This window comes from Balaenoptera musculus, chromosome 1 (genome assembly GCF_009873245.2).
Source record: "Balaenoptera musculus isolate JJ_BM4_2016_0621 chromosome 1, mBalMus1.pri.v3, whole genome shotgun sequence".
NCBI lineage: Eukaryota > Metazoa > Chordata > Mammalia > Artiodactyla > Balaenopteridae > Balaenoptera > Balaenoptera musculus.
In genome coordinates this window covers 153928665-153955164 of record NC_045785.1, presented here as the reverse complement: position 1 = coordinate 153955164, position 26500 = coordinate 153928665, and the positions used below count along the sequence as shown (strand labels likewise).

The window sequence follows — 26500 nt, the reverse complement described above, 5'->3', positions numbered from 1 at the left end:
CTAAGTAAATGTAATAATATGAATGTTATATGAGTGCCTAAAAATATGTCAAGCACTTCAAAAGTGCCCTTTACTTAATTTATCTCATTTAATCTAATGGAAACCCAGTGAGATAGGCATTAGCATTCCATTTTACTGATGACAAAATCAAGGCTCAAAGACATTAAGATAATTCCTCATAGTCCACCTACCATATAATAAGGGGCTATAATAAATAGCCAGTGCCCTTTACATTCTACTAAATTATTACAATGACTATGCTGAGGATAAGAAAGGCAATGATGCTTTTAAGGAGGCATTCAAGAGAGTGGTTTTGAGCATGTCATCTGCTGCAGATCTGGGGGCAAACCATAGCTGTGGCACTCACAGTGGGTAACTTAAATAAGTGACTTATCCTTCATATCTTCAGTTTTCTCTAAAGTGGGGGAAATATTAACACATACCCTATAAAGTTGTAGGGATTGCATGAATTAGTAGAGCTAAATCACTTAGAATAGTGCCTGCACTTACTTATCAGTGTAGGTGCTGTTAGTATTACCTCCTCAACCGTTTGATATTTGATCCGTAATTTCAAGTCTCTTTAAGATGTCACTGCATCTGTACAGCCTTCCTAGAACTCCCTTTTCCAACCCAGTCCTTGCCCCAGCAGAGGGGCTCCTTCCTGCTCTGCATTCCCAGACTGTCTGGTTTGTGCTATTCCTTGAGAATCTCTCATGTGCTTCCTTGTATTATGGCCATTTGAATGGTGTATCTTTGCTAGGTCAAGGACAAAGACATTCTTTTTATCTATGTGTTCAAAGAGTGCTGAAATGAACCTGAATGAGCATGAATTATAACACTTATGCTCCTTCAGATTGCACCTAGCATTCCTATTAGATTGCACAGTGTCAGAATCTGTTCTGTTTTTTTGTTTTTTAAAAAATATATTTATTTATTTATTTTTGGCTGCGCTGGGTCTTCGTTGCTGCGCGCGGGCTTTCTCTAGTTGCGGCGAGCGGGGGCTACTCTTTGTTGCAGTGCGCGGGCTTCTCATTGCGGTGGCTTCTGTTGTTTCGGAGCACTGGCTCTAGGCACGCGGGCTTCAGTAGTTGTGGCTCGCGGGCTCTAGGGCACAGGCTCAGTAGTTGTAGCGCACAGGCTTAGTTGCTCTGCGGCATATGGGAGCTTCCTGGACCAGGGCTCGAACCAGTGTCCCCTGCGTTGGCAGGCAGGTTCTTAACCACTGTGCCACCAGGGAAGCCCCAGAATCTGTATTTTAAAAGGAAATGGTCTTGACCTTTCCCTTCTGAAAGCAACCCATGGTACTTTCATGTTTAAAGCATTGTTCATGTTGGATTATCTACTGTTATCTATCTACAGGAAAATGGTATCTAGAAACTGGAAAATTACTAGGTTGAGTAATATTTGATATTCTAATTGTAGCTCAACTACTTTATTAGTTATTTTTGAACTTTCATTAATCCACAAGTTAAAACGTAATAGTTATGAAGGTACTGCTTAGCCCCTTCTACCTTTCTTAAGACTCTATGGCCTGTAGTGACCTTCACCTCTGTGGTCATCTTTTCCATTTCATGATCACATCTGGCCCCTGTTGAGGATAACGTAGATCTAGTACTTCCTTTTTCAAGTATCTTTTTTAAATTTAAAAACACTATATGCTGTGTTATATACATATTCATTTTGTCATCATTTCTAGGTCTAACCAAAAAGACATAATATAGAGCAAAATTTTAAAAAATGAAACCCATTAATAGAATGTGACTTCTTATTAGACTTTGCTATTTGCTTTTATCAAGCAAAACATGTTCTGGTGTTCTTTCCTTTCAGAATATACTATATTCTATACAGAAGCATATAAAATATATTTTTATATTTAGCAGTGAGTCAGTATTATTTTTTTCCAGAACTTCTGAATTGTTATAATGCCTCTGCAAATTTAAGTCTTTGAACAATTACATGTGAAAGCTTGCTGCTTCTGTCATTTCATAACTCTCTGAATTAAATCGCCTAAAATTAGTTACTTGCCCTGATTTCTCCAGCTAGGGCATTTTCTAATCTGTGTCCAGGCCTCTTTTAATTACAGTAAAGCTTCACTGTAATTCCCTTACCTGGTAAAGCAGAAAATCCTCTCCATACTAACCCTCATTGCTCAAATGGACAAAAGATCCAAAAGATAGAGTATGTGGCATACTTTATCCCCCCCAATTAGATGATCCGCGTCACTCACCTTAATGCCCTTCAAACTCCTCTTCCTTTCTAATAAATGGTTATTTAGCAGTGCTCCTTTGTTTCAGTAAAATTTAAGGTTGTATAGAATCAGGACCCTGGCAGATCTGTTTTTAACAGAGAACATCTAAAAGAGATAGTTTTCAAGATTTCCTTTCCCCAAATGTTATATCTTTGAATACAACTAATTAAAAAAATCGGTAAAGGCCTGTTTCTGGAAGCTCTCAGAGAAAATGAGTTCATTATTATGCTTCATTGTGAATTGTATGATAGGTCAACATTTTAAGAATTTTCAGATTATGAGACATTGGAGTAAATGCTTGGTGTCACATTTTGCATAGATTCTGGCTAGCAGTGGAGGACCTGAAGAAAAGGCCTATTAGAGAAGTCCCCTCTCGAGTTCAGGAAATATGGCAAGAATTTCTGGCTCCAGGAGCCCCCAGTGCTATTAACTTGGATTCTAAGAGCTATGACAAAACCACACAGAATGTGAAGGAGCCCGGGCGATACACATTCGAAGATGCTCAGGTTGGTACATAGATGGGCCTCACATTGTGTCTCAAATGTTCTCCTGAGAAGTTGAAAGTTGGGATACTTCTATTTTATTTTCATTGTAATTGGCGGTTATGTCTAATATTTTCAATTTAGGTAACTGTATGTAAAATAACTAATTGATCTCTAAGAGAACAGAGATGCTTTAAAATGAGTTTTTAAAGCCTGGGAATTTTTGTAAATTTGAATGTTTTTACATGAAAATTTCTTGAAGGGAAATATTTTAAATATTTGAAAACTTTTTACTTTATTTTCTACTTTGTCACCTCAGTAACATGTATTTGAACTCTTTAACTTGTCTTCCAATGAGGAGATTCTAAGATTCTGACATTCCTAAATAATTTATTATTATGGATAGTCAGAACTAAACTAAATTAGCTTGAAGTTATGTAAAACTCAAACCACTTTTGTCTCTGATAAAATGAAATAGTAAATTTAGGCATTTATTATTTTTCCAAGTTAATTTTTTAGTCTACAAAAAGAAGAAAAAAAGAAATTGATATTAATATTAACATCCTAAGACAAAGTTTTATGAGTTTTTTCTTTTTTTCTCAAACTGCGTGTAATTGCCTCCTTAGAAGCAATTTGAATTTCTACTTTTTCTAAAAAAATATTGTGCTCAGTAGGAAAAATAAACATGTAATGAGAGGATATTATTTCCTAATGATGTGTTGAAATTGGCTTTTAAACCAGAACATGCATGCTTCATAATTTCTTAAAACCTCTTTTAGAGAAGAATGTTAGCTCTAGAAAGTATCTTGTTTTTTAAATAACTACATTACTAAAATAAGATATAGAAGATGAAGAATAAGGTACACAAATTTCCTTTCTTATTTTTACTCTTGGTAGAAAATATATTTATCCTTGGCTTTGGTTTATAAAGAAATGAGCCACTGTGCAGAAAACTAACACAGGTTGAAACAGCCAACCAAAAACCCATTCATTCACCCTGGCTCTGCCATGGTCTTCTATGTGGAAATAATTACATTCTATGGAGACACATGAGAGAGAGCAGGATGAAAATTCTAGCTCTGTTGCTTATTTCTCTGCTGGTTTTTCTTTCTTGCAGTTCAAGATAAACTTTCAAGCATTTTTCTGGAGCCAACAGCGTGTAAAATATTTGAAATTACCTTCCCAAAATCTTAATATTAAAAAGAACATTTCTTTGTTATCTGTGTCATTGAAGAATATTCTTGCTTATTGGGTCTTCAATAAAAGGAAAAGGCATGATTTTCTATAGAAAACACTACTACCTGACCGTAGGCTTCTTTTTTCAATCAACCTGAGATATTTAATTCCAGTTTTTTGTAGGCTTTTAAACCATATATTCAAAAATATAATAATAGAATTTCCTGCTGCTGTTTAAGAAGAGATGCAGTGTAATAGGAAAGCAGATTCTGGAGCCAAATTGCCTGGGTTTTAGTCTGAGCTTTGCTCTGTGACCTATTGCAAGTACTTCACTTCTTCATGCTTCAGTTTCTTCATATTTAAAATAGATATAAAAATGGTTACCAACCTTGTTGAGGTTTTGTGAGGATATGATTAACTAATATAGGCAAGCACTTAGAAGTGTACCTGGCATATACTCAAGCATATTTGAGCACTTACTATGCATACCCTTATACTTTGCTAAACATTTATCATTCCTCTAATCCTGACAATAACTCTATTTTATAGATTAGAAAATTTAGACTCAGAGAAATGAATAAAGTGGTCAAAATTTACATTTTGTAAGTGGTAGATCTTGAGCAAGATAACATCTGAATCCCAAAATGATTGACTTCTAAATAAGACATTGCCTCACTTTTCCAACAACAAATTCTGATACAGTTCCAAATGTACCATACTTTTGGAGATGAACCTTAGACTAGATATTGAGACTTAATCCAGAACGTCTTTAAGTGGATTCACAGTAACTACAAATTATTGCTGGTGTGTTTAAGACCAGGGAAACTGAGTCATTTCTTAAAATATATATTTTCTCCAAACAAGAAGAGACTGGGACATTCTGGATACTCTCAAATGGTTCAAAACTCTATGTCTAACGGACTGGAATGAACAAGGAGCATTTATGCTCCCCTAGAGTGCAATAAGCTAAAGCAGAATCTCCCTAGATTGGGCCAACACTGAATTGGATGGATACATTTTTTTCTTCTTTGTCTACCAATATTCATCATCAAAACAGAACATTGCAGACTGATTAGGATTATCAAATATTTACCTAATTATCTCTGAATAAGTCAAAACATTCACACAAATTGGGAGGTTTAGCAATTAAATATAACAAAATTTATTTTTGGACTTGTGCTCTGGCCTAAAGTGGATGTAGATGACAGTTTTCACCAAAGAGATGATTCATTTGGGAAGTCTGCACCCTCCAACTACATATAAATGCCAAACGTTTCTAGAATGATTATTGAATCTTGACTTCACAATATTCTCTTTTGGCCTGGAGTAATCTTAAGAGATAGCAGATTTATTTATATTCTTAAATGATCTATGTAAATCAACAACTTGATTTGAAATTACTTCATGACAATCTGCTAACTAAATTCCATTTTTTTTTTTAAGGACTGGATGTGGTTTACCTCCTCCATAGCTCCCAAACCAGTTTAAACATTGATCCTTGAATAAAATAATAAATTTGAAAGTCTAAATGTTCTATAAGCATGTAAGGTATTCTCATCAGTATTATCATTATTATTTTTAGCTGCTTCCAGATTTGTTTTTGAACCAAATGTTGTATTCTTATCACAGTACTTGATTTTTCCTGAGAAATAATAAGGAAGCACCTCAACCATTATTTCTTTTTAGGAGCACATTTACAAACTGATGAAAAGTGATTCATACCCACGTTTTATAAGATCCAGTGCCTATCAAGAGCTGCTACAGGCAAAGAAAAAGGTATTGGTTCTTTGTGAACTTTTTTGACCTAGTTCTCAGTTGTAATTATTTGGAGTAGTTACCTCTGCTGGGCCCACAGTATTGGACAAATGGTAAGTGAATATACTCCAAGACCCTCCCCCAAACCTTTGCATTTTATAAGGGCCATTTAAGTTGTATGGGTTTCCGTTTGTTGATTGCTTATTTTCTTCTTTGTTTGTTTGTTTCTGCAGATGTTCATGCTTTACAAAGTTTTTTAGACGCCGTTTTCATGTTTCATGTTAGTCTTCTGTATGCCAGTTTAAGGAAATAAAAAATTACAATAAAGAAAGGAGAAGAACAATGTCATCAGATCAAAAACTTAAAGAGGGTTTTCCTTGTCCAGTAAGCTAGAATGTATGTTTTGGACCATATGCTCCATAACTCATTGTTTTCAATGATAGTTGCCAAAATGCAGTAATGTTTGCTTCCACATATTTTCATTTGGCATTTATTCTGAGTCACTTAGTATCCCTACGATGAGGTTTCATACCTAAGTTGATAGCCAAGCACATTTTCGAAGAGGTGCAATAGGTTACATTGTTCAATTAATGTTTATAATCAAAGTCTCACTGTAAATAACACCTTATATAACCAGTATAACAAGGAGTGGAAAATCTGGATGTAAACATCAACATCATTCATTATTTTGTAATGTTAAAATAGTCCATAGCTTCTTGAAATTCTGAGATAAAATTATAATTTTGTGTAATTCATGATCATCATTTAAGCTAATGGTATTTTTCAAAGTCCATTGACTTTACAACGGGAAATAGATACTCTGTAGTTGCACTGTCCAGTACAGCAACCACTAGCCACATGAAGCTGTTTAAATTTAAATTAGTTAAGGTTACATAAAATTCTACTCAAATTTCTAGTACTCAATGGCCACAGCTAAAGACTTCTGAAATATTAGTTAGTATAGAATGAAATTTCCATGCTTTCAGAAAGTTCTACTGGACAGCAGCGCTCTACAGAATTAATGATGTTATCAACAGAAATTTAGTACCAGTAGAAAATTATGAGGAAATTCTGAAGTTAAGCCACTAGATTTTCAAACATTTAGGCTTTGAAAATGTTGGCATAAAACCTTAACATATCTACTTCATTTTAGTGTCATTTGATTTTGCTTGAAATCACACTATTTTGTTTGCACAAGAAGAGTTTTGGTGTTCAAAGTAAAAGCACTAATGCAAACAGAGCCCATGTCCTGTGACAAGAGGCCTTCTGTGGCAACTCTCCTGTCTTCCTGATCCCTATGATTTAGAACATGAATTTGGTGTTGCATCATTTCATCATCCTGTCTTTTTCTGCTGTTTTTCTTTCTGACTTTTCCTTTCTTTCTTTCTTTCTTTTTCTTTCTTTCTTTCTTTCTTTCTTTCTTTCTTTCTTTCTTCCTTCCTCCCTTCCTCTCTTTCTTTCTTTCTTTCTTTCTTTCTTTCTTCCTTCCTCCCTTCCTCTCTTTATTTCTTTCATTCTTTCTTTTCTTTCTTCCTTCCTTCCTTCTTTCTTTCTCTCTCTCTCTCTCTCTTCCTTTCTTTCTTTCTTCCTTGCTTGCTTGCTTTCTTCTCTCTCTCTCTTTGTTCCTTTGCCCCATCCAACCCCACACATGTAAGTCGGAATACTCAATGGATCGCAGAACTTCTTTTGAAAACTTTGCACAGAATGTGGTAAGTTTTAATTTTTAAGGAATTACAAATCATTAAGTCCAACTGGGAAACATTCCCAGTTTCAAGCCCCATCTTCCAACTTGCATCCTTTGATGTAACAGCAAAGGTATTTATTGCCTTTATTCAAATTCAGAATTTCCTGCTTCCTACTTATCTTTCTGCCCCAGCACTTCCTGGAGTAGATAAGATATCACACGTGAAAATCTATATGTATCAAACTAAGGCTTGGAAAGAAATGTGTATTATGATACATAAAATGAAGAAACTGTTCTTTATATTTTAATTTTTATTCTATGTATCTCTTTCTTTATTAAAGATAGTGCATGCATTTCTATACTCTTTCCCTTAGCTCTTCCTAAGGCTTAAAAGATTAAGAACAATGAGGGTTCTGTTCTTTCTACTTTTGCAGGGAGAAAATGACTTATTGAACAGTTTAAAGCCAGACTCAGTATGAATGGGGGTCGGCGACAATATATGCCCCACCAAAGACCCAGTAGCATGCCTTTCTTATTTTTTATTTTTCAGGAAGGTATTGAAAACTATTGCATAAATCATCCAGGAAACCAGTAGTTTCCCTACCAGTGTTTTCTTAGCATCTTTCCATGTGCTTAAGTGATATATTTGTTTGTGGGATTCTTTTTTTTCTTTCTTTCTTTTTTTGATATTGTGCCAGTGCCTTTGGAACTTTCTAACATTGTGTAAGCTCAAACTAAAGCCTTCAACACATTTATTTTTATAGGGCAGAAACATCCCTATTTTCCCATGCCATAAAAACTGTACACCAACACTGAGGGCCAGCACTAACCTGTTATGAAAAGAGGTAGAAAAATCTTGGTTTATACTCAAGTTTGTCTGCATTGTCTGTTGAGTTGTGTGGTCAGCTCCATGCTGCTGCTGCTGTGGGTGTGTGTTGTGGCTTTTGCTGTGATGGCCAGTTAAGTGGAGTTATGTGTGTTGAAATGTAAGCAAATTGGATTCAGCAAAAATATGTTTTTTGTTTTTAGTTTCCTTCAAGGATCCTTTCAGTGGGGAATGTTAATCAGTTCTTTTTATGAATTCCTAGTTGTGGCTGTGCCCAGAGTATTTGAAAGATTTTAAAAAGCAGTGTATACTTTGAACACTCAATGTGATTGCACAAATTAAAGGGCTGGAAAATGAAGGTCTCCAGAAATTAATCACACTATAAACTTCCAATATTTTGGCTGGATCTTTTGGAATCTCTGACCTTTAATATAAAGTTTTCTTAAGCATGCCTCATAAGTCACCATGGGAAGATAAAGACAATGTTAAAGAAATGCCTCAAGATTTTGCTGGAGGAAGTCGCCACAGGATATTGCACAGTGTTCTGTGTATTGTTTAAGCATTGTTTCAAATTCATTCTTTTCTAACATAACGCTGACAGAATATTGTTCTTGAGATTGGATTGGAAATTTCTGTGATATAATTAAAAACATATAATGCAAATTAAGGAATATTGAAAGGGGAAGCAAAATGGTTGTCTTTCCTCCAACACCATCCCCAAATCTCACCAACTTCCCCAATTCTTAAAGTAGTACCACATTGTAACTCATTGCAAACTTTAAGAAAGGATCAGTAGGAAATAAGGGAAGAGAGAATTAATCATCTACACCTTCAACGAAATTTATACGCCAAGTGCCAACTATACTGCAGACATTGCTATGTCTTAGGAAAAAGACCTTAATTGCTAAGGTACATAATGATATAAACAAAATGTTATGTTGTACAGGAGAAAGATAAACTATTTCAACTTGTATTAGGGTGGATAGGGAGGGTCCATGGGTAATGTGAGAATTCTCAGAAGAAGTTATATTTAATTGGATAAATAGGATTTCATTAGGCCAAGAAAGGCAACCATCCTTTTAAGAAGAAAGGGGAAAAAAGGCTGGGATTACTGAAGAAAGAGAAGTTGAGTAACATTCATACCATAACACATATATACACACAACATACTGATAAATTTCAGATAACCTTCAGACACAATTGTTTAGGGTTAATCCTTTTCCATCCAGAAAAATAAAAAGTAATGTTTTTCATTGAATATTTTGTTTTGGTAGTACTCTAAAGAAATGGAGTAAGAAAATTAGAAAGACTCTCTGATTTCCCCAATAGATTATGAATGATAACATTTATTTAATTAGTTATGAGAAATAAATTTCTATCCTGAAAATTATTTATATACAAAAATTTAAAATATTATACTGTGTATCATTAAGTCTTATGATGGTTAATTTCTATTTAAAGTTCCCTTTAACTTTCTGTTTTCATTTATTTTTTTATTTCCCCTTGGTTCAGTGTTCCTCCATAATATGATTACTTTTAGGGTCAGAAGTTGTGTTAGCCATCCTAAGTACTTAACATAATACATTTTATGCAATACCTTTATAGGATCAATAAAATGATTTTAACACAGATAAAGAATGAGTGATTTTATTATCAGATAGACATAATGGAGGAAAGACACAGTTTAAATAAACATTTTAAAAGAGTTCTATGTGCAGGTTGCTCTGGTAAATACGGGGAGGCTACAACATAGAGTATCCAAGAAAGAAATGGACTTGGGGAATTACAGGTAAATAAGTGTGTAGACTGTAAAAGGAACTAGGAAAAGTGAGATAATGATAATAACTCACATTCATTGAGTGCCTGCCATGTGCCAGGCTCTGTACTAGGCACTTTATATTATCTAATTTAATTTAATCTGAACCTACAAGTTAGGTAATATAATACTCATTATTTTACCCATTTTACAGGTGAGAACACTGAAAGGTCAGAGGAGTTACTTAATTTTCCCAGAATCATACAGTTAGTTAAGGAGCTAGCACTAACCCCAAATTTATTTTGTTCCCAAATTCTTTCTTTCTACACGGATCACCTTGCTCTTCCAACGGTAGAAGACAGATAAATCTTTCCATTTGATGATAACCTCCTCTGGAGTCTGAGTCCATTTCCATTAGTGTTTATTTGTAGAAATTTATTTACATTTCAGCATAGTTATTTTTATAACCTGGCTTATAAAAATGGCATCACTGTTTTGTTTCACACAAGAGTCAAAAACGTTTTGCTTGACAGCTCCTCCTAATACCATTGGAAATCCCATTGGTTACTGAGGTTAATAAATTCTTGCAGGCACTTTAGAGAATAATTATAGTAAACAGCTAACAGCTGCATAGCATTTTACAGTGTTACAAGGACGCTCATTACTTTTTGTTTGTATTTTTGTTGTTGTTCTTTACAAACACAATTATCTTGGGAGGTGGTCAGGTAGGTGTTACCATCATTTCACAGATAAGCAAACTGAGGACTAGTGAGGTGAAGTCATTTCACCAATATTAATCAATTGTTGAGTGTTAGGGCCAGGCCTAGAAGCAATGTTTTCTGACTTTAAATTCATCACTTTATAGACTACTCATTTTCTTCTCATTATACCTGACACTGGAGGGATAAAAATAACTCACATTTGTGTAATACTTTCACCTTGGCTTGTTGTCCAAGAAATCTCATTTCTTATCGTTTACTTTTTTATTATTTTCCTTGCCATCAGAGAATTTTCTTCAGGTCTTTCAAGGGTTGCTGTGTCCTCTCATGCCTTTAAATGTTATTCGTATTAAGTTGATTTCATTCTCTTCTGACAAAGTTCATGTAACGGTTGTTTTCTTTCCAACCATTAAATTATCGAAGCATCTGTCTGCCATATAAACCTTAAGGGAGAACAGATAGGAAATAAGAGGAGAAACAAAGTAGGAGGATTGATCATCTACACCTTCAATCAAAATTCATAAATCAAGTGCCAAATGCCAACTGTATTACTTATTACCTCTTCTCCTTAATTTGCCTTTGGGCTACAGAAGTAGAAATGAGAATTAGAGAATGTTAATGTTGAACTTCCAGGAACTCACCTAATCTAACCTCTTTTGGAGAAAAATTTTACCCTATCTCAATGAAGACAATTTACTGCAGAGCCTTAAAAGAATCAACATACAAGATATAATGACCACTTTGCTCTCCCACCCCCTCTCCTCCCGTGTACTGATGCTAGTGCGTTGGGCTTGTAAGGTATCCTCTCAAGACTGAAACAAATTACCAGAAGTTTTGGAAACTGTGTGAGAGAATTTTAACAAAAGGACTGAGTTGGCTCTGAAATCAGTTGATTTTTTGCAATCAAATCTGTATTTAACTGTATAAATCATTAGTAGACGTATTGATAAGAACAAATGTAAATATAAATCCTATAACTTGTTTGGAGTATTAAAAGTGAGAAAGATACAATATGCTTAGTTCTTTTTGGTTAAATCTAGTTAAATTCTTTTTCTAAGCCCATCATGGAGTTCCTAGTTAATACACCTTATGCAGATTTTATACAAGCAGCAAAATGTGGTTTAAAAAAATCCCAGACCTGGAAGCCTGACATGTTAATATTAGGTCTGAAACCCAGTCTTACACTTTTCTTGCTGTATGAATTTTTAGAAATCAGCTAAACTGCTGAACCTTAATTTCTTCATCTACAATTTCTCTAGCCAGAAATAGCTCTAATCAGTACTTGTGCAAAATAAATAAATAAACAAATAAATAAATAAATAAATAAATAAATAAAATAAACTTAAGAAATACTTTAATTATGCTTTTGAAACATGCTTTATTTACTTAAATTGCATCAGAAATATCTTCCAGGTCATTTCATATTCTTCTACATGATTATATGTATTGACTGCGTGAAATTCTTCTGAATGGATATACCTATAATGCGTTTTTCCGTTCCTCTATTGGTGGACATTTATGTTGTTCCTTATTTATTTCTTTCTTTATTCATTGTCATTATAGCTCAAAGTGTGGTAAACATTCTTCAAGTTAAATATTGATTTTTTTCTCATACTCATAAAAAATTGAGTTGCTTTGTTAAATGGAATGCAAAATTATGAAAGAAAAGATGTCTATTTATTTTTCTCTCTCTTATCTTTACTTTTGCCCTAATGCAAGAGATACACTAGAGGGAAAAATAACTTATCACAGAAGACAGAAATCAGAGTTCATATTCTTGATTTCCAAAACCACTTGTGTTACACATTAATAACAGGCTTCCTTATCAATTAGTCCTCAATCTCTGAAGAATTACAGTGTTTTCTGGGAGCCTTACACTTTTTTTTAAGACGCTGTCAAAAACACTATGGATTATTTCTAGTCCGTGGTCAAGTGATTTTTAACTTGGTTTTATTAAATGTGAAATCTAGCATGAAACTTCCTCTGCATACCATAACAATCACCATGACTGTACACCGAGACTGCCCTCTCCACCCAGTATAACCCTATGAATAATACAGATTCCAGGTTTTGGAAGTACAGCCTCACACCAGCTATGGAGCAATACTACAAGAGTGCAATGCCGTGTCAAATCTACTCATGCAGACCCCTCAACTGTGCAGTTGAGCTGGACATTGGTTCTCTTTAGGATTGAAACATGGCATTCCTGGTTTAGTGCTCTAGACTTTGCTGTATGGGCACATTAGTGTAGATAAGCTGTTGGAAAGGATCCTAGAGCCTCTAAAAATAAAATTTATAAACTTGCCACTGGGTTTGTTCACCATGAATAATACCAATATAGAAAATTGACTGACCTGGTAATCTATGTTCCACTCATATGCTACATTTTTATCATTTTTTTATATATTATGTTACTAGTTCCTAGATTATTCATTCATTCAACATATATTGAGTTTTGACTATATGACAGGTGTCAGGGAAGAAGAAATTTTCTTCTACCCTTCTAGGTTCTTCTGGCTGGTCTAAGAATTAAATTGATATGAGACAGATTAATAAGAGAAAAATCAAAAGTTTAATAATATGTATACATGGGAGAGGCCCAGGAAAACTAACTCATCAAAATGTCTGAAACTTTTAACTTAAATACTATCTTCAGGTAAAGACAAAAGAGGATGTTGGGGGTAGTGGTTTGGGACCTCAAAGGAGAAGAAGGCAACTGACATGGAGATGGGAAAGCAAATGTTTGGTAGGACATGCAGAAACAATGGGACACAAAGAGGAATTTTAACAGACTTTCCTAGGTTTCTCCCTATCTCCTTGCCTAGTTCATATTATAGTTATCTATGGTGATTGCTCCCTTCCTGGAACAGGTTCTCTATCTACATTCTTTAGGCAGTCAGGGGGAAGGTCAAAATTTCTTCCTGGGTATTTCGGGCCTTGGTTATTTTCAGTTTGAAATAATCCGCATGCCAAAGAGACATTTTGGGGTGGCAAATTTTGCTCCCCTACACAGGTTATGTGCTACTCCTTTGTGGTTAAAAAGACATCCTGTTCTTACTTTAACTTCCCTTGATATCAATTTCTACCACAATGAAGTCAGAAAGGGCATTTTCTAGATTGTATTTATGCTAATGAAGTTGCACTATAGTTAGACCTCCATGGAGTTAATGAGATCCTCGATTCACATAAACATCCCTCATAATGAAGCAGATCATCTGCTTCACATAAATATCCATCATGATATAAAAGCAGTTTAGAAACTGTGAGAGGGAAGGTTTTGATTTTATATTTGTGCACCTGTGAATTTACCCTAAGGAGAACTTTGTGCATATTCTTTTCTGATTGAGTGCTATAGTTATTGCTTGAGGTTATAGGTATATTCATATAGAAAACCATGTTAGAAAACTCCTAGAGCACCCTAAGTAAATATAATTTATAAACTTGACATTGGGTTTCCCTAGCATAGATATTAAACCATAAAGTGAGTCTGGTCAAGAATGAACTACATTCTCCTCTTTCTTCTCTAGTGGACCTGAAACTCATCTCATTTATTATTTTGTAGTTGGCATATATGGCTATCCATCTTCTTTTATTGAAACTGCTTTGTGGTGATAACTTGCCTGAGAAAGCAGTTTTAGGTTCCCTGCAGCATGATGTAAATTGATTGGTGTGAAATGTATCAAACTATGTAGGCTATTTAGTTTGGCCAATATATCTTTATTTTCCCCTAGTGGCATCATTAGTTCTTAAGTTGCCACTCAAGTTCTATAAACTATAAATTGTATAGTGGTTTTTGGTCAAAGAGCATCCAGTACAACTCTGGAGGCTCCTAAGGAATGTTTTGAGGCTGCTGAGTAGACAACCCCCAGTGGTAAACTTCCCCCTTTGCTGCTATATATGCCAGAGGCAGAAGTTTCAATAGTATTTCCCGAAGCACTGCTCTGATGTACCCAAGGCCTTGGGTTGAAGCCAGTGGTCATGAGGCCCCAGCTACCTGCATAATTGGAGACCACCCTGGGGGCTCTACTTAACAATTTTATAACCCAGTAGTACCCATGTGTCCAAGCATTATTGGATTCTTTTATCCAACAACAAAAAAAATACTTATTGAGCACCTATTGGGGGTCAGGCACCTTCTCCCTAGTTAAGAATACCTAAATAATAAAAAATAATAGGAAGCTAGTAGGTAATAATAATAAGTTAATAATAGTAGTAATGACAAATATAAATAATAATAATAGTTAATAAGAAGAAGAAATAATAGTCACTAACATGTATACCTTAGTCGGTTCATTCTTCTCATGAAAGTTAACTGTTCAATGAACAGAACTAGTTTCCTACCAGCTTCCCATTAGCTTACTTCATGTAAATCATGAAAGTTTTCCTTAAAGCAACACAGAGTAGGCAGGAAGAAGAGTGAAGCTTAAGCAAGAGATCTGCTTATTAAATAGTTGGGGTAAGCAGCCCTGAAGGAGAGAGAGAACAAAGGTAGAACCAGAAAGAGGGTCTAAGGACATGACAAATTGAGTTGTGTTCCAGGCAAGACTGCCATGGAGACTTCCAGTTAGAGGAATATAGTACAGAATAAGGTAATCAAAAAGATAGCTCATAATCTGGATCCAAACAATGGGCCATTTTATATATGCAGAAGATGAAGGTGGAAGGCAAGTTAGGAGAACCTAGAGATAAGAGGACATGATAGGATCAGTAGCTACTATATTAATTCATATTTGATGATAATGCCAAGAACTTGGGCAATGAGATAGAGGAAGTAAAGGAGGAAGAGTACAACTTTTAGCACCAGTATATTTACATATAGGCTACAGTATTTTTGAGCTAAGTTTACTGGGAGTGTCGATAGTAGAAAAATAAACTTCAGACTGTCTCAATTAGGAATTGAAAGAGTTATATAATAGTTCATAAATTATTTTACATTATCACTTCTATTTTATTTGACAGTATATGAACTTGAAGTTTTACTCAACTATGACAAAAAATTGTAGCTGAGTGAAGCAAGAAGATGGGGAATATTTGTGTATGCTTGTGTACATTACAATATTTGTCAAGTACTTGAAGACAGTCAACTATCAATCTCAGTATTGATCTCAATTACCTCACTGAGTTAAATAGAATTTAATAGAATTACGTACAGTTAAATAGAATTTCATCAATAGTCTGAGGACAATACATTTGCATATTCTTTTTATAAATGTGTTTTACATAGCTAGGAAAAATATAAATGGAACTTAAGTTGATAAAGATTGGGATTATTATGTCTAAATTTAATTTCCACTAAAAATACATTCATATGTTAATTATATCTAGATATGAAGTCACTTACTAAGCAACCCCGTATCATCATCAAGCCATCTCATTTGCCATTTTCCATTCTAAAGCCACGTGTCCCATTGTATGTGTTCATTAGCATTCCTTTATGAAACACTTTTCAAAAAAGAAAGCCATTTTTATATTTATGACCAGCCATGGGTGTGAATTTTACTTTTCCATAATTTATGCTAGTACTTGGAGGCAACAACTCTAAAATGGGTGATTTAAAATAGCTAGACAATAGACATCTTTATCTAAATTGCATACATGTTTATAGACTTAGATATATTTTGTTTATAAACAAACACACTGCTGTGTTTTCTTAAGTGTTTGGCAGGTACCATAAGGCAAGCCCAGATTGGGCAAAATCCCATATCCTCTGCATTGTGCATCACATTTTGATTGCTGTTTTTGTCACTGTTGTGTTCCAACGTCCAGAAGTTACCATTATTAAAATAAGCTTGTGGTCATTATTGGAAGTTTAAAACACCATTTCTAAATTGCACTGACTATTATTTCTGGAGAACAAAAGATCAGCCGTCATTTTTTTGTTCATCAATTCATTCCAATTTACTTATTTTGGTGTTAAAGATTTTTCTTTCTATTTCATCAGCAATAGAAAAATTACTCGAAAGACATGGCTGATGTAAACAGGGATAACAAGCACCCATTATCAAGATTGTTCACTTGAAATATGCATATTAATATCTAGGAGGAACATACTTCCAATACCAGAAAGAAAAGACTATTGGGAAGTCTTTATCTTTTCTAATTCTAAAAGTCTTCAAAGGACTTTTGGGAGACATTGAAAATGATGAATTTTTGGAGTCTCAAAATTGAAAAAGGATTTAGAGGCATCAATTTCCCCAGGTCCAATCCCCAGCCATTGCATGAATCTCCTCTGTAGACTCAATGACAAGTATGCATCCAGCATTTGCTGGCCTATAAGTTTCAGAGATGTGGTACCTTTAGAACGCAGGGGTAGTCAATTCCATTTTTTAGAATTTCATTCCTTATTTTTAGAATAATCTACTTTTTTGTAACATTGGAGTATTCATTCTAGTTCTGTCTCCTGGAGCTAGGCAGAATAATACAAACATTTCAGCGGATCTAGACATCTGTTGAATTACTTGAAGGTGTAATTATATCTCCTCTCAAGTTTTGTTTTTATTTCCATTAGTTAAAATCTAGTTCACCGTTTTTCTGTATGGTTCAACTATCCATATCCCATATCTCAAAATAACCAGGGGCTTGGAAAATGCAGATTCTTTGACCTTATCCCAGATAAACTGGGTTAGAATCTCTCTCTCTCTCTCTCACTGTTTGCAAGCTCTTCAGAATTCAGTTAAAGAACCATGATCTAGGTAGCAGCCTGACTTCTCCTTACCAAAGATCAGTGGTTCTCACTTCCTCACTTTAGCTGCAGCAGAATCATTTGGAGAACTCATAACACAGATTGCTAGACCTCACCTCTCTGAAAGGCTAATTAAGTAGTTTTCTGGTAAGATCCAAGAATTTTAATTTTTTAATAATTCTCAAGTGATATTGATGCTACCAGTTTGGAGGCAACACTTTGAAAACCACTGCCCTAGCCTAACAGATTCCCTCCACTCTCCCCACTGATAGATGCCAAGGGCACACCTAGTGTCACATCTGAGAGGCTGGCTACTCTCCAGTTGTGCTCACACATTTTTGCAAGCAGCATTTGAATTACATGGATGAGTCAATTGTGTTTGTTCCCATAGCTGTTTACCATAATTGAACTGATAGTAATTACATAATTTATTTAAATGTCATATAAGCTGCTGAAATTTGAGTGTGAAAAGAAAAGGTTATTTCTATGAAAACTAAGCTGAACACTTAACAAGACTTAATAAACTTGCCTTAAAATTACCATCAAATTAAATCTGAGTGAGCCTTGCATTGGGAAAGTGGGCTTCTAATGTTTTCTCATTCAATAATCTCATGTTCTTTCACCACCTTAATTGCTCACCTCCTATATCCACCCCAGTTAATCAGTAGTCCTCCAAAAATGATAACTGAACACAATACTTGAGAAGTAACCGAACCAGCATCGATTGGAAATATCATCTGCCCAATAGGAAAGAAAGAACATATATAACTTTTACAATCCAGTCCAAACATTGTATCAGCTTCCCCACCCCAGCTCCCAGTCACAGCAGCCATATCAAATTGTAGGGTCATTTGGGGCTTAAAATTTTTTTTAAATCTAGAATTTTTTTTCTTGTGAGCTCAGATTACATCTCCCCAATCTTCTCTCTTTTGCTGCTAGATTTTTGGTTTATTGTTTGTTTATTAATTTTCATGTAAGTTTGGTTCTTTATCTTTCTTTCCATTAAGTTTTATCTTGTAAGTTATAGCCTTACATAATTTTTTGGAGTATCTCTTTGTTACCCTGTCTTTTAACTAAGATTAGCAAATTGGCATCATACGTTCATTTTATCAGAATTCCATCAGTTTAATCATGCAAATTATTGATTAAAATGCCATAAAGTACAGAGAGGAAGACAGAGTTCCACTACTCCAAAAATTAGCACACCTTGAAGGTAGTTGTTTATTTAGTTATGAACCACACCTTTTTCTGTGTCATCCACAGAGATACCATGAAAGACTGCTAAATGCCTTACTTAGTCCAAGAACCTTTGTTTAAAGCAACTTCCTGCCCTCAAGTCTGGTAAACTCTTTTTAAAAATGAGTAAATGAGCGTGTACATGACAAAGATCTAATATGGTTTATATGGGGAGTTCTTAGCAAAAAAATAATCAGAAGAGCAGTACGTCATTAGAAAAATGAGCAAAGGTCTTGAACAGTTTTAACAGAGGAAATACAAATAGTCAATAAATACATAAGAAATCAAAAAGAAAATCTATATAATAACCAAGTTTAATTCAAAAAGCAAAAGAAAACTTTTTCCTTCAAATAGGTTAGTTTTTAAAATAATCATATCTAGGATAAGAAAATTGGTGATTTCATACATTGTTAATAGGAATATGAATTGCTAATCACTTTCTCAAATAGAACTTTACAGAACGTGTCAAACCCTTCAAAAATCTTCTCTCTTTCAATCAGTAATTCAACTTCTAATAATTTAATTCTAACAAAACTCCGATGTTTACACACAAACAAGAATATTCATTGCATCATGTAACTGCCAAAAATGACACAATCTGTATATACAACAATAGTGAATTCCTTAAATGCATCAAGGTATATCAACCTGATGCAGCTATTAAAAGTTAGATTTCAGAGCACTGACTTTCATCTTTTTTTATTGCCACCCACATATGACATAGTAATACATATATGTTTGTGAGTGTTTGTGTGTGTATGTATATATAAGCTGTACTTGTGTACATTTATATGTGTGTAGGACTAAAATAACATTTCAGAAACAATACATTCCCTTATTATGTGCAACACACCCTGATATATTTCGATCTGTTCTATGATTTGTAATTTTTTCCTTAACGTTGGTAGCATCTTTCTAAATTGATTTCCTTTCCCACTAACGTCATGAATTTCAACAAAACATTGTTTTAGAAGAAATATATGTTACATGGGTAATTGATCAAAATATGATCATTTTAATAAGCATGTTACTCATAATAAGCCATAATACTATGCACAGTATAATATCAGTTTTGTAAAAAAAATAAAATAAAATAAAATTTTTGTATAAAAAGTAAAATGATATATTAGCATGTAAATAACTGTATTTTGGGTAAAGTTTATTTCTTCTTTATATTTTTCTATGTTTTCCTCATTTTCTCTAATGGATATACACTTTTTATTTCAGGAAAATATTCTTAACTAAGGAAATGAAAGTATTTGGCTTTACTTTTTCTATCTCAAACCACACAGGGAGCTAGTAATAAGTGCTTACATATAAATGTATTCATAAACCATCTCTTTTAAGTACATAATAACAGAATTTTTTCCAGCGTTCAACATTAAATATACCAGCCCCCAAACTAGCTACAGAATCCCCTTCCTTTCCTTCTTCCTCCTTTCCTTCCTTTCTTTTTCTTTCTTTTTTCCTTTCTTTCTTAAATCTCAATAATTGAGCTTTCTTTAATTGTCTAGAAACTCACACTTTTCAGTTTTGCTAAAATTATTCACGGTGATTCAGTAAACTCACCTGCAAATTAACCTAGGAAGCTTGGTTTCATTTAAAGCAGGGAAGATCTTTCCAAACGCCCAGCCTAGTTCAATTCCTTCTTAACACATTCCTGGTTAGTTTCATTGATATGAACAACCAGGGCAAAATAAGAGTTGAAAAGACCCAAATTCTGTCAGTTGATTATTTAATAGGGTGTGACCAAGTGCTCCCATTTCTCATCCTACCTTGCCTCTCCTCCCCCAAGATAAAAGTTACTTGTCCCAATACATTTGAATCTCATTACCCTGGTTTCTAGAAGCTTATTCTTAAAATGTGATTTCCAGCCAAGGAACTCAGCTCATGCAAAGCAAGCACATATTTGGGGACTTCTATAATATTAATATTGTTTAACAGGTATCAGTTGCTTCACCAAGCCAGGTAACTTAGAGAATTGTACAAAATAGCATGTACAAAAAGTGTGCAAGTACTGGCAAAGAGTCCAGAGAGGGAAACTGCAGAAGAACTTAAGGGGCAATTAGAAGACTTCAGCCAAAACCTGAGTAAGAAGTTTAACTGAAGAGTGAGTAGAACCTGAGCTGAGAGAGTAACAGGTGCAAAAGTCAGCCAAAGAACCATTCTGTGGAGTGACAATAGGTAGTTTGAAAGGCCAGGGAAACCAGGTTATGAAGGATTCTGAAACCCAGGCAAAGACATTTATATTTTTTAGTGAAATCAGGGCAATTTTCAGTATGAGAGTAAAAGTGTAAACAGATAACATCCTTTAGTTCAGCCTGTTTTAAGAGCATACATGTCCTATCTCTAGTCCAACAGCATCTCATTACCACCAAACAGTCAGCTTTTTATTACACAGCTGTGGGACTGAGCACAGGTTAGACAACTGGGTCATATACACCACTAGAAAGTAAATGACAAGATTTGCCCTCTCTTGGTCCCAGCCTCTCACTGTGGCCTCTGGAACCTACATGGCATTCTAGAATATACTTCTAAGTCTACAGCAACATATGGGAAAGACTAGGAGGCAATGATAAGAAACACACAAGTAGGAATCATAAGAGTTAAGATGTTAACATGTTTTTTAATCCAAAAGATGCTGATAATTTCCTATTCTTCTCTTTAGGCTCTTTCATGACTATCTTCTAAAAATCCATCCCTTCATTTATCGTTGGTTTGTTTAGTGTCCTGTAGACTCAGAAAGATTGCTGTATGTTTTTATGACAGTAATAAAACAAATAGTTGGTCACTCAAGCAAATATAGTTTCTCTCTACTTCCTTTATGGATTAGTGTCTGCAGGAAAGGAGTGTGGAAATTTGCCTCCATGTCAAGGCTCTCAGACTGGAGCTAAGAGCCTGACCTTTACATCCATTTCTACTGGCTCACAGCTCTTTGTCAACTTTATGTTATCACTTTAAGACCAAGAAAGATGTCAAAAATCAGGTGAAATTCATAACTTTTGATAGTTAACTTGAGAAGGTGAAGAACCAGCAATAGGTAGTTTTGTTTGGGGGAGTTTTATTTTCCTAATTATAACAAAATCTCTATGCAACATTTAAGATAGGAAGGAATTGGTTTGGTGGAGATGAAATTTTATTGAGACACTAGAAAACCTTCTTTGTTTATGTGGTAGCTGTATTGTAGATTAGCCAGAGGCTCTGCCTTCACTTAAGTGCCAGTTAAAGTCAGGTTAATTTTGTCCTGAAATTGATCATGTGCTTCTTTTGCTAGCATACTGTCCATTAACTAGATATTACAAAATCTCATAGGATCTTAAGTTTTTATTTTGTTTTGTTTTGAGTTTCTGTCTTTGCCTTTCTCTATGGATTTCCATTTACAATGTAATCTATTTCCTTTATTTTTTTTAATTTTTATTTTATATTGGAGTATAGTTGATTAACAATGTTCTGTTAGTCTCAGGTGTACAGCAAAGTGATTCAGTTATACATTACATGTATCTATTCTTTTTCAAATTCTTTTCCTTTAGAATCTAACAAGAAAGGGTATAAATCATATAACACAAATGTAGCCATTTGGTTAAAAATAATTATTATTCATATGGAATTCAGTTGTAAGCAATTTGATAAAAACTGCTATTGGTAAGGGATTTTTAGCCCTTTTAGTTTCTAGAATTAAGATTTTAGAACTTAACTATGAAAATTTCCAAAAAAAACAGAAAATTTCCCAGATTCTTCAATTTAGAAAAATTATGAAAAGATAATTAGCAGGATTATCTTTTAAGGTGATTTCATACAGCCTCCAAGGAACCACACTGGATTGTAACAATCCAAAGGATTGCAAATATATTCTTTCCTACCCACAAGAAAGGATTAGTGTTCTTTTTAAGATTTTCCAGTAGAGTGAGCAACTGGTATTTCTCTATGCACTAGAGAGCACCTAGGTATTTTTCTTTCCAGTATGTGAAAAAGGCAAGATTTGCACAGGGCTTACCGATAGATCCAAGTAATCTAGGTCTTCAAATCTAGATGACTCACTTGGGTGTCCATGCTATTTACTTTGACCCCTGAGTGGGGCACTTAAGTTCTTTTTACTATTAGTTATACCCAAATTTGCCTTTTAATTGTCTCAATACACAAAACAAATACCCTTATTACATATTTGGTGAGTCCATATCTCACAAGTGTTTCATTGTGTGGCTATGTTAAGATGTATACATGTGTTCTCCCATTTCTGTTCATCTGTTTTCCTATTATCACAAACCCGAGGTTTACTGTAGGCCTCATTCCATGAAGGAGTGTTTTTAAATTATCTCCTGGGACAACAGCTTATCAAGCTAAACTTTTACCTCCCCCCCTTTTAATGAAGTCTATACCAGGAAAAATACTAATAGCTTCAAGGATATTTGGGGAAAAAAGGTAGAAAGAGAACAATGTAACTATTTGTTACATTTACAAAGATGACACAGTTTCCACCCATCCAAATGAAAAATGACTCTGAGTTGCAAATGGCTTCCTATTTCAATGTAACTATGCTATTCATCTTCCCAATAGTTTGAACCAAATTACATTAATCTGTAGTTTTAAAATAAATAGTTTTATATTAACACCTTTATCCTCCTCCTCAACTGTATAAGAATTCACTCTTATGCTTCAACCAGTATATGGTTCTCTCCATCCCACAAATGGCATTAGAAACAGTAAGCACTTTCTAAAAATACATTAGCCTCAGAATGAATATATATGCACACATGTTAATAACATAAAACAGTAGTAAATATATGAAATAATATAGTCTTCAAGTATAGAAAGGTAGTTTTTCTATTCCAACATTATTTGATTAACCTATTGCTCAGGTTTGGAGTGTTAAAAGTAGTATAATTTCAGCTTCCAATTCATGAGAAATTTTCTGCTCTTCTCAGAGTCAGAATTGTGACTTTGGGTCTCAGTGTCCTAATGAGAAAGAATAATAATAATAATAGTAATAATATAATAAGGTAATAGGTAACATAAACTGAGTACACAGAATGTTCTGAGAACAGTTTTAAGTAATTTACTTGTATTATTCTTCACAACAAGCTTTAAAAATAGGTACTACTATTATCCCCATTGTATGAATGAGGAAACAGGCACAGAAGTGGTGGCAAGAAGAAACAAAGCATATTTTGTTTATAAGGCCAATGTAAAGTAGGGTGTCCTGTTAAAAATCTGCATTTTCTTTCATATTTTTCTTCCCATAGAGTGATTAGAGCATAGCTAAGTGGGAAAGATCTTTGCTAAACTTTGGATCTTTTACTATCGGTTGCTAAAAACTAAGTTTTGAACCCTTCCTCCAATTAAAAGAGAGTGATGCTTCGTTTTCATCACTGCTGTTCAAGTATACAAAAAGGCCTTGTCAGTTACTGTACAGGATGTAAAGAAAGCTTAATTTTGGAATTATTAATAATTTCTTAAATATATCATTCTTTTCTCAAAATATGGTCATGAATGATGATTTCTCTCCCCAAACCACACCACCCATTTATCAAACTCTGAGCCACATTAGGTGGTAAGTCAAGACTATTGCTATGACTAAGTTATTACTAAATATTATATTTCTTAAAAAATCTCTTGGGCTTCCCTGGTGGCGCAGTGGTTAAGAATCTGCCTGCCAATGCAGAGGACACGGGTTCGAGCCCTGGTCTGGGAGGACCCCACATGCCACGGAGCAACTAAGCCCGTGAGCCACAACTACTGAGCCTGTGCTCTAGAGCCTGTGCTCCGCAACAAGAGAGGCCACGACAATGAGAAGCCCGCGCACCGCAATGAAGAGTAGCCCCCACTCGCCGCAACTAGAGAAAGCCTGAGCACAGAAACGAAGACCCAACACAGCCAAAAATAAAAAAATAAAAAAATAAATATATTTTAAAAAAATAAAATAAAAAAAAAAAAAATTTTTTTAAAAATCTCTTGATTTTCCATTATTATTTTATCCTCTGAGAAGTACAAATTCCATCTATTTTTATACTAGAACATACAATGAGGGATAAAACAGAAATAACCAATTAATGATCTGCTATTCTGATCAGAAATTTAAAATTTCTTACCTCTCTAGAGTATTTGTAATTTACAGGGACAGTTTTGGTTATCAAGGTTTTCAAAAAATGAATATGTATAGTAGGTATTAACATAAAATGTAGAATCAGAATATATGGGATTTTTCTGGGATTGGAGTTGGAAGAAATCAAGTGGAAGAGGAAGGTGTCTACAGTTTGAAGTACAGAACAAATAGACTTTTATCTTTAGATGTATAATTGGCACTGGTTGTTTGTTTTTCCATTACCATATAGGATAGGGGATAGACGCAATCTTGAGTTTCCAGCAATCTCACCCTCAAAAATCATTTTATTTAATTAAATCATATCCTCTGCATACCGAGATATTTATAAATGCAACACTAATTTCAGCAGTTGAACAAGAATGCATTCACATTGCAGAGCAGCTTCCTAAGGTTTGTTGTAACATGTTTATAACCAGTTGCAAACCTAGGTGTTGCATCATCGCTAAGCCTCAGTGGAACATTTTGGACATGTTTTATGATTTGCTGATTTGTGCTGTGAACCCATCAGTCTGTTTGCAGTGGGGAGGAAGTGGGTGGGTGGGGTGGGAGGATGGAAGAAGGGAGGATCATTTTGTTTGATGTGTTGGTGGAGGGAGGGAGGGAACTTTGTCATGAAATTTGAACTAAGATGCACCTAAAGGGTTCCATTTTGACCCTTGCACAAAATCAGCTGCAATAAATAGATGCTACTCATAAGCAGGTTTTCAGTGATCATATTGTTTTTTTTTTTTCTTGTTTATATTTTTTTCTCAGGGGAAATCTCTCACGTCAAAGAGGTTAACAAGCCTCGTTCAGTCTTATTAAAAGGATCATCTTGTAGCATGAAAGTGAACTGGAGTCATTGCATATACTTTGTAGTTCTTTGTTGTTACCTGCAGCAGAGGACATTAGACCAAGATGTTGCATGAGCAAAGGACCTGAATTGTTCTTTCTTTGTGTACATTAAGGCACTGCCATCTCCAAGGGACTCTACCATCTCGATGCCTCCATTTCAAAATGTCTGCTAACTTCCTCCTTGTACTAAGCTGGATCTGTGTCTTTTCCTTTTTTAACGATTCAAGTGAAGTAAATCTTTTTCCCCCCTTTCTCTCTATCTTAAAGCTTCTTCTAGCCACACAGTTCACTAAAAATTCAGTCACAAACTGGAAGAACTGTAAAAGGAAAAAAAGGATATATCAATAAGTGTACATACAGCTTCACATTTATTAAATAAATTAGCACAGAAAGTTTCATTTCACCAATATATCACAGTCAGAAACAAGCTATGTCTTTGTCTGTTGTCTGTATATTCTTGGTTAATGATTCTCGCATTTATTTTTATACCATATTTAAATGAAACACCTTTTACTCCAGATGTATTAAAGTTGATCCCTTCTCTGTAAATTTGTGAATGTTTATATTGTTGTTTTATCTTTCATTAAAAGATGCATAATCTCGTTGCTTTTGTAACTTTTGACTTCTGTGCTAATTGAAAATGAAAATGCTGAGAAAGCATCAACAAATGTAGTCACAATGTAAGCTCTCACCCTGGAAGTTTATTTCAGGGTTTCAAGACAAGCTTGGATGGTGCAGCAGCCAGGAGCAGACTGAAAGTGATTCATCTGGGAGCTCACCCAGGATCAGGTAGATGCTTTTGCTCCCCTGGAAAACAACACAAATTGGCCTTCCACATTTTCAGAGCTATTTATGAGGTCTTTCTAATTATTAATATGTATCTCTATGTTTTACAAATGCATATTTTATTAGAATTATGTTTTAGTGTGACTTTTCAACTCAGGAACAGATTCTTTTCTTAAGTATAATTCTAAAACGCCTAGATCGGTGGCTCTTAACTCT

The 26500-nt window shown here is 34.5% G+C and overlaps 1 protein-coding gene across 4 annotated transcripts in view; it reads left to right on the top strand.

Moving 5' to 3' along the window:
- RGS7 (regulator of G protein signaling 7) overlaps window positions 1-26113 on the top strand; it is a 578369-nt gene extending 552256 nt beyond the window's left edge. For 2 of the 4 annotated variants that reach the window (XM_036869740.1, XM_036869713.1), the window contains 4 exons: window positions 2568-2754; window positions 5593-5682; window positions 8110-8190; window positions 25418-26100. In XM_036869740.1, the coding sequence (XP_036725635.1) occupies window positions 2568-2754; window positions 5593-5682; window positions 8110-8184 (352 nt within the window). In that variant the 3' untranslated portion in view covers window positions 8185-8190; window positions 25418-26100. Of the gene's footprint in view, window positions 1-2567; window positions 2755-5592; window positions 5683-5894; window positions 6534-8109; window positions 8191-25417 lie in introns of those variants that run through there. The other 2 variants (XM_036869722.1, XM_036869731.1) reach the window with 2 other exon arrangements.
- The last annotated feature ends 387 nt before the right edge of the window (window positions 26114-26500 follow it).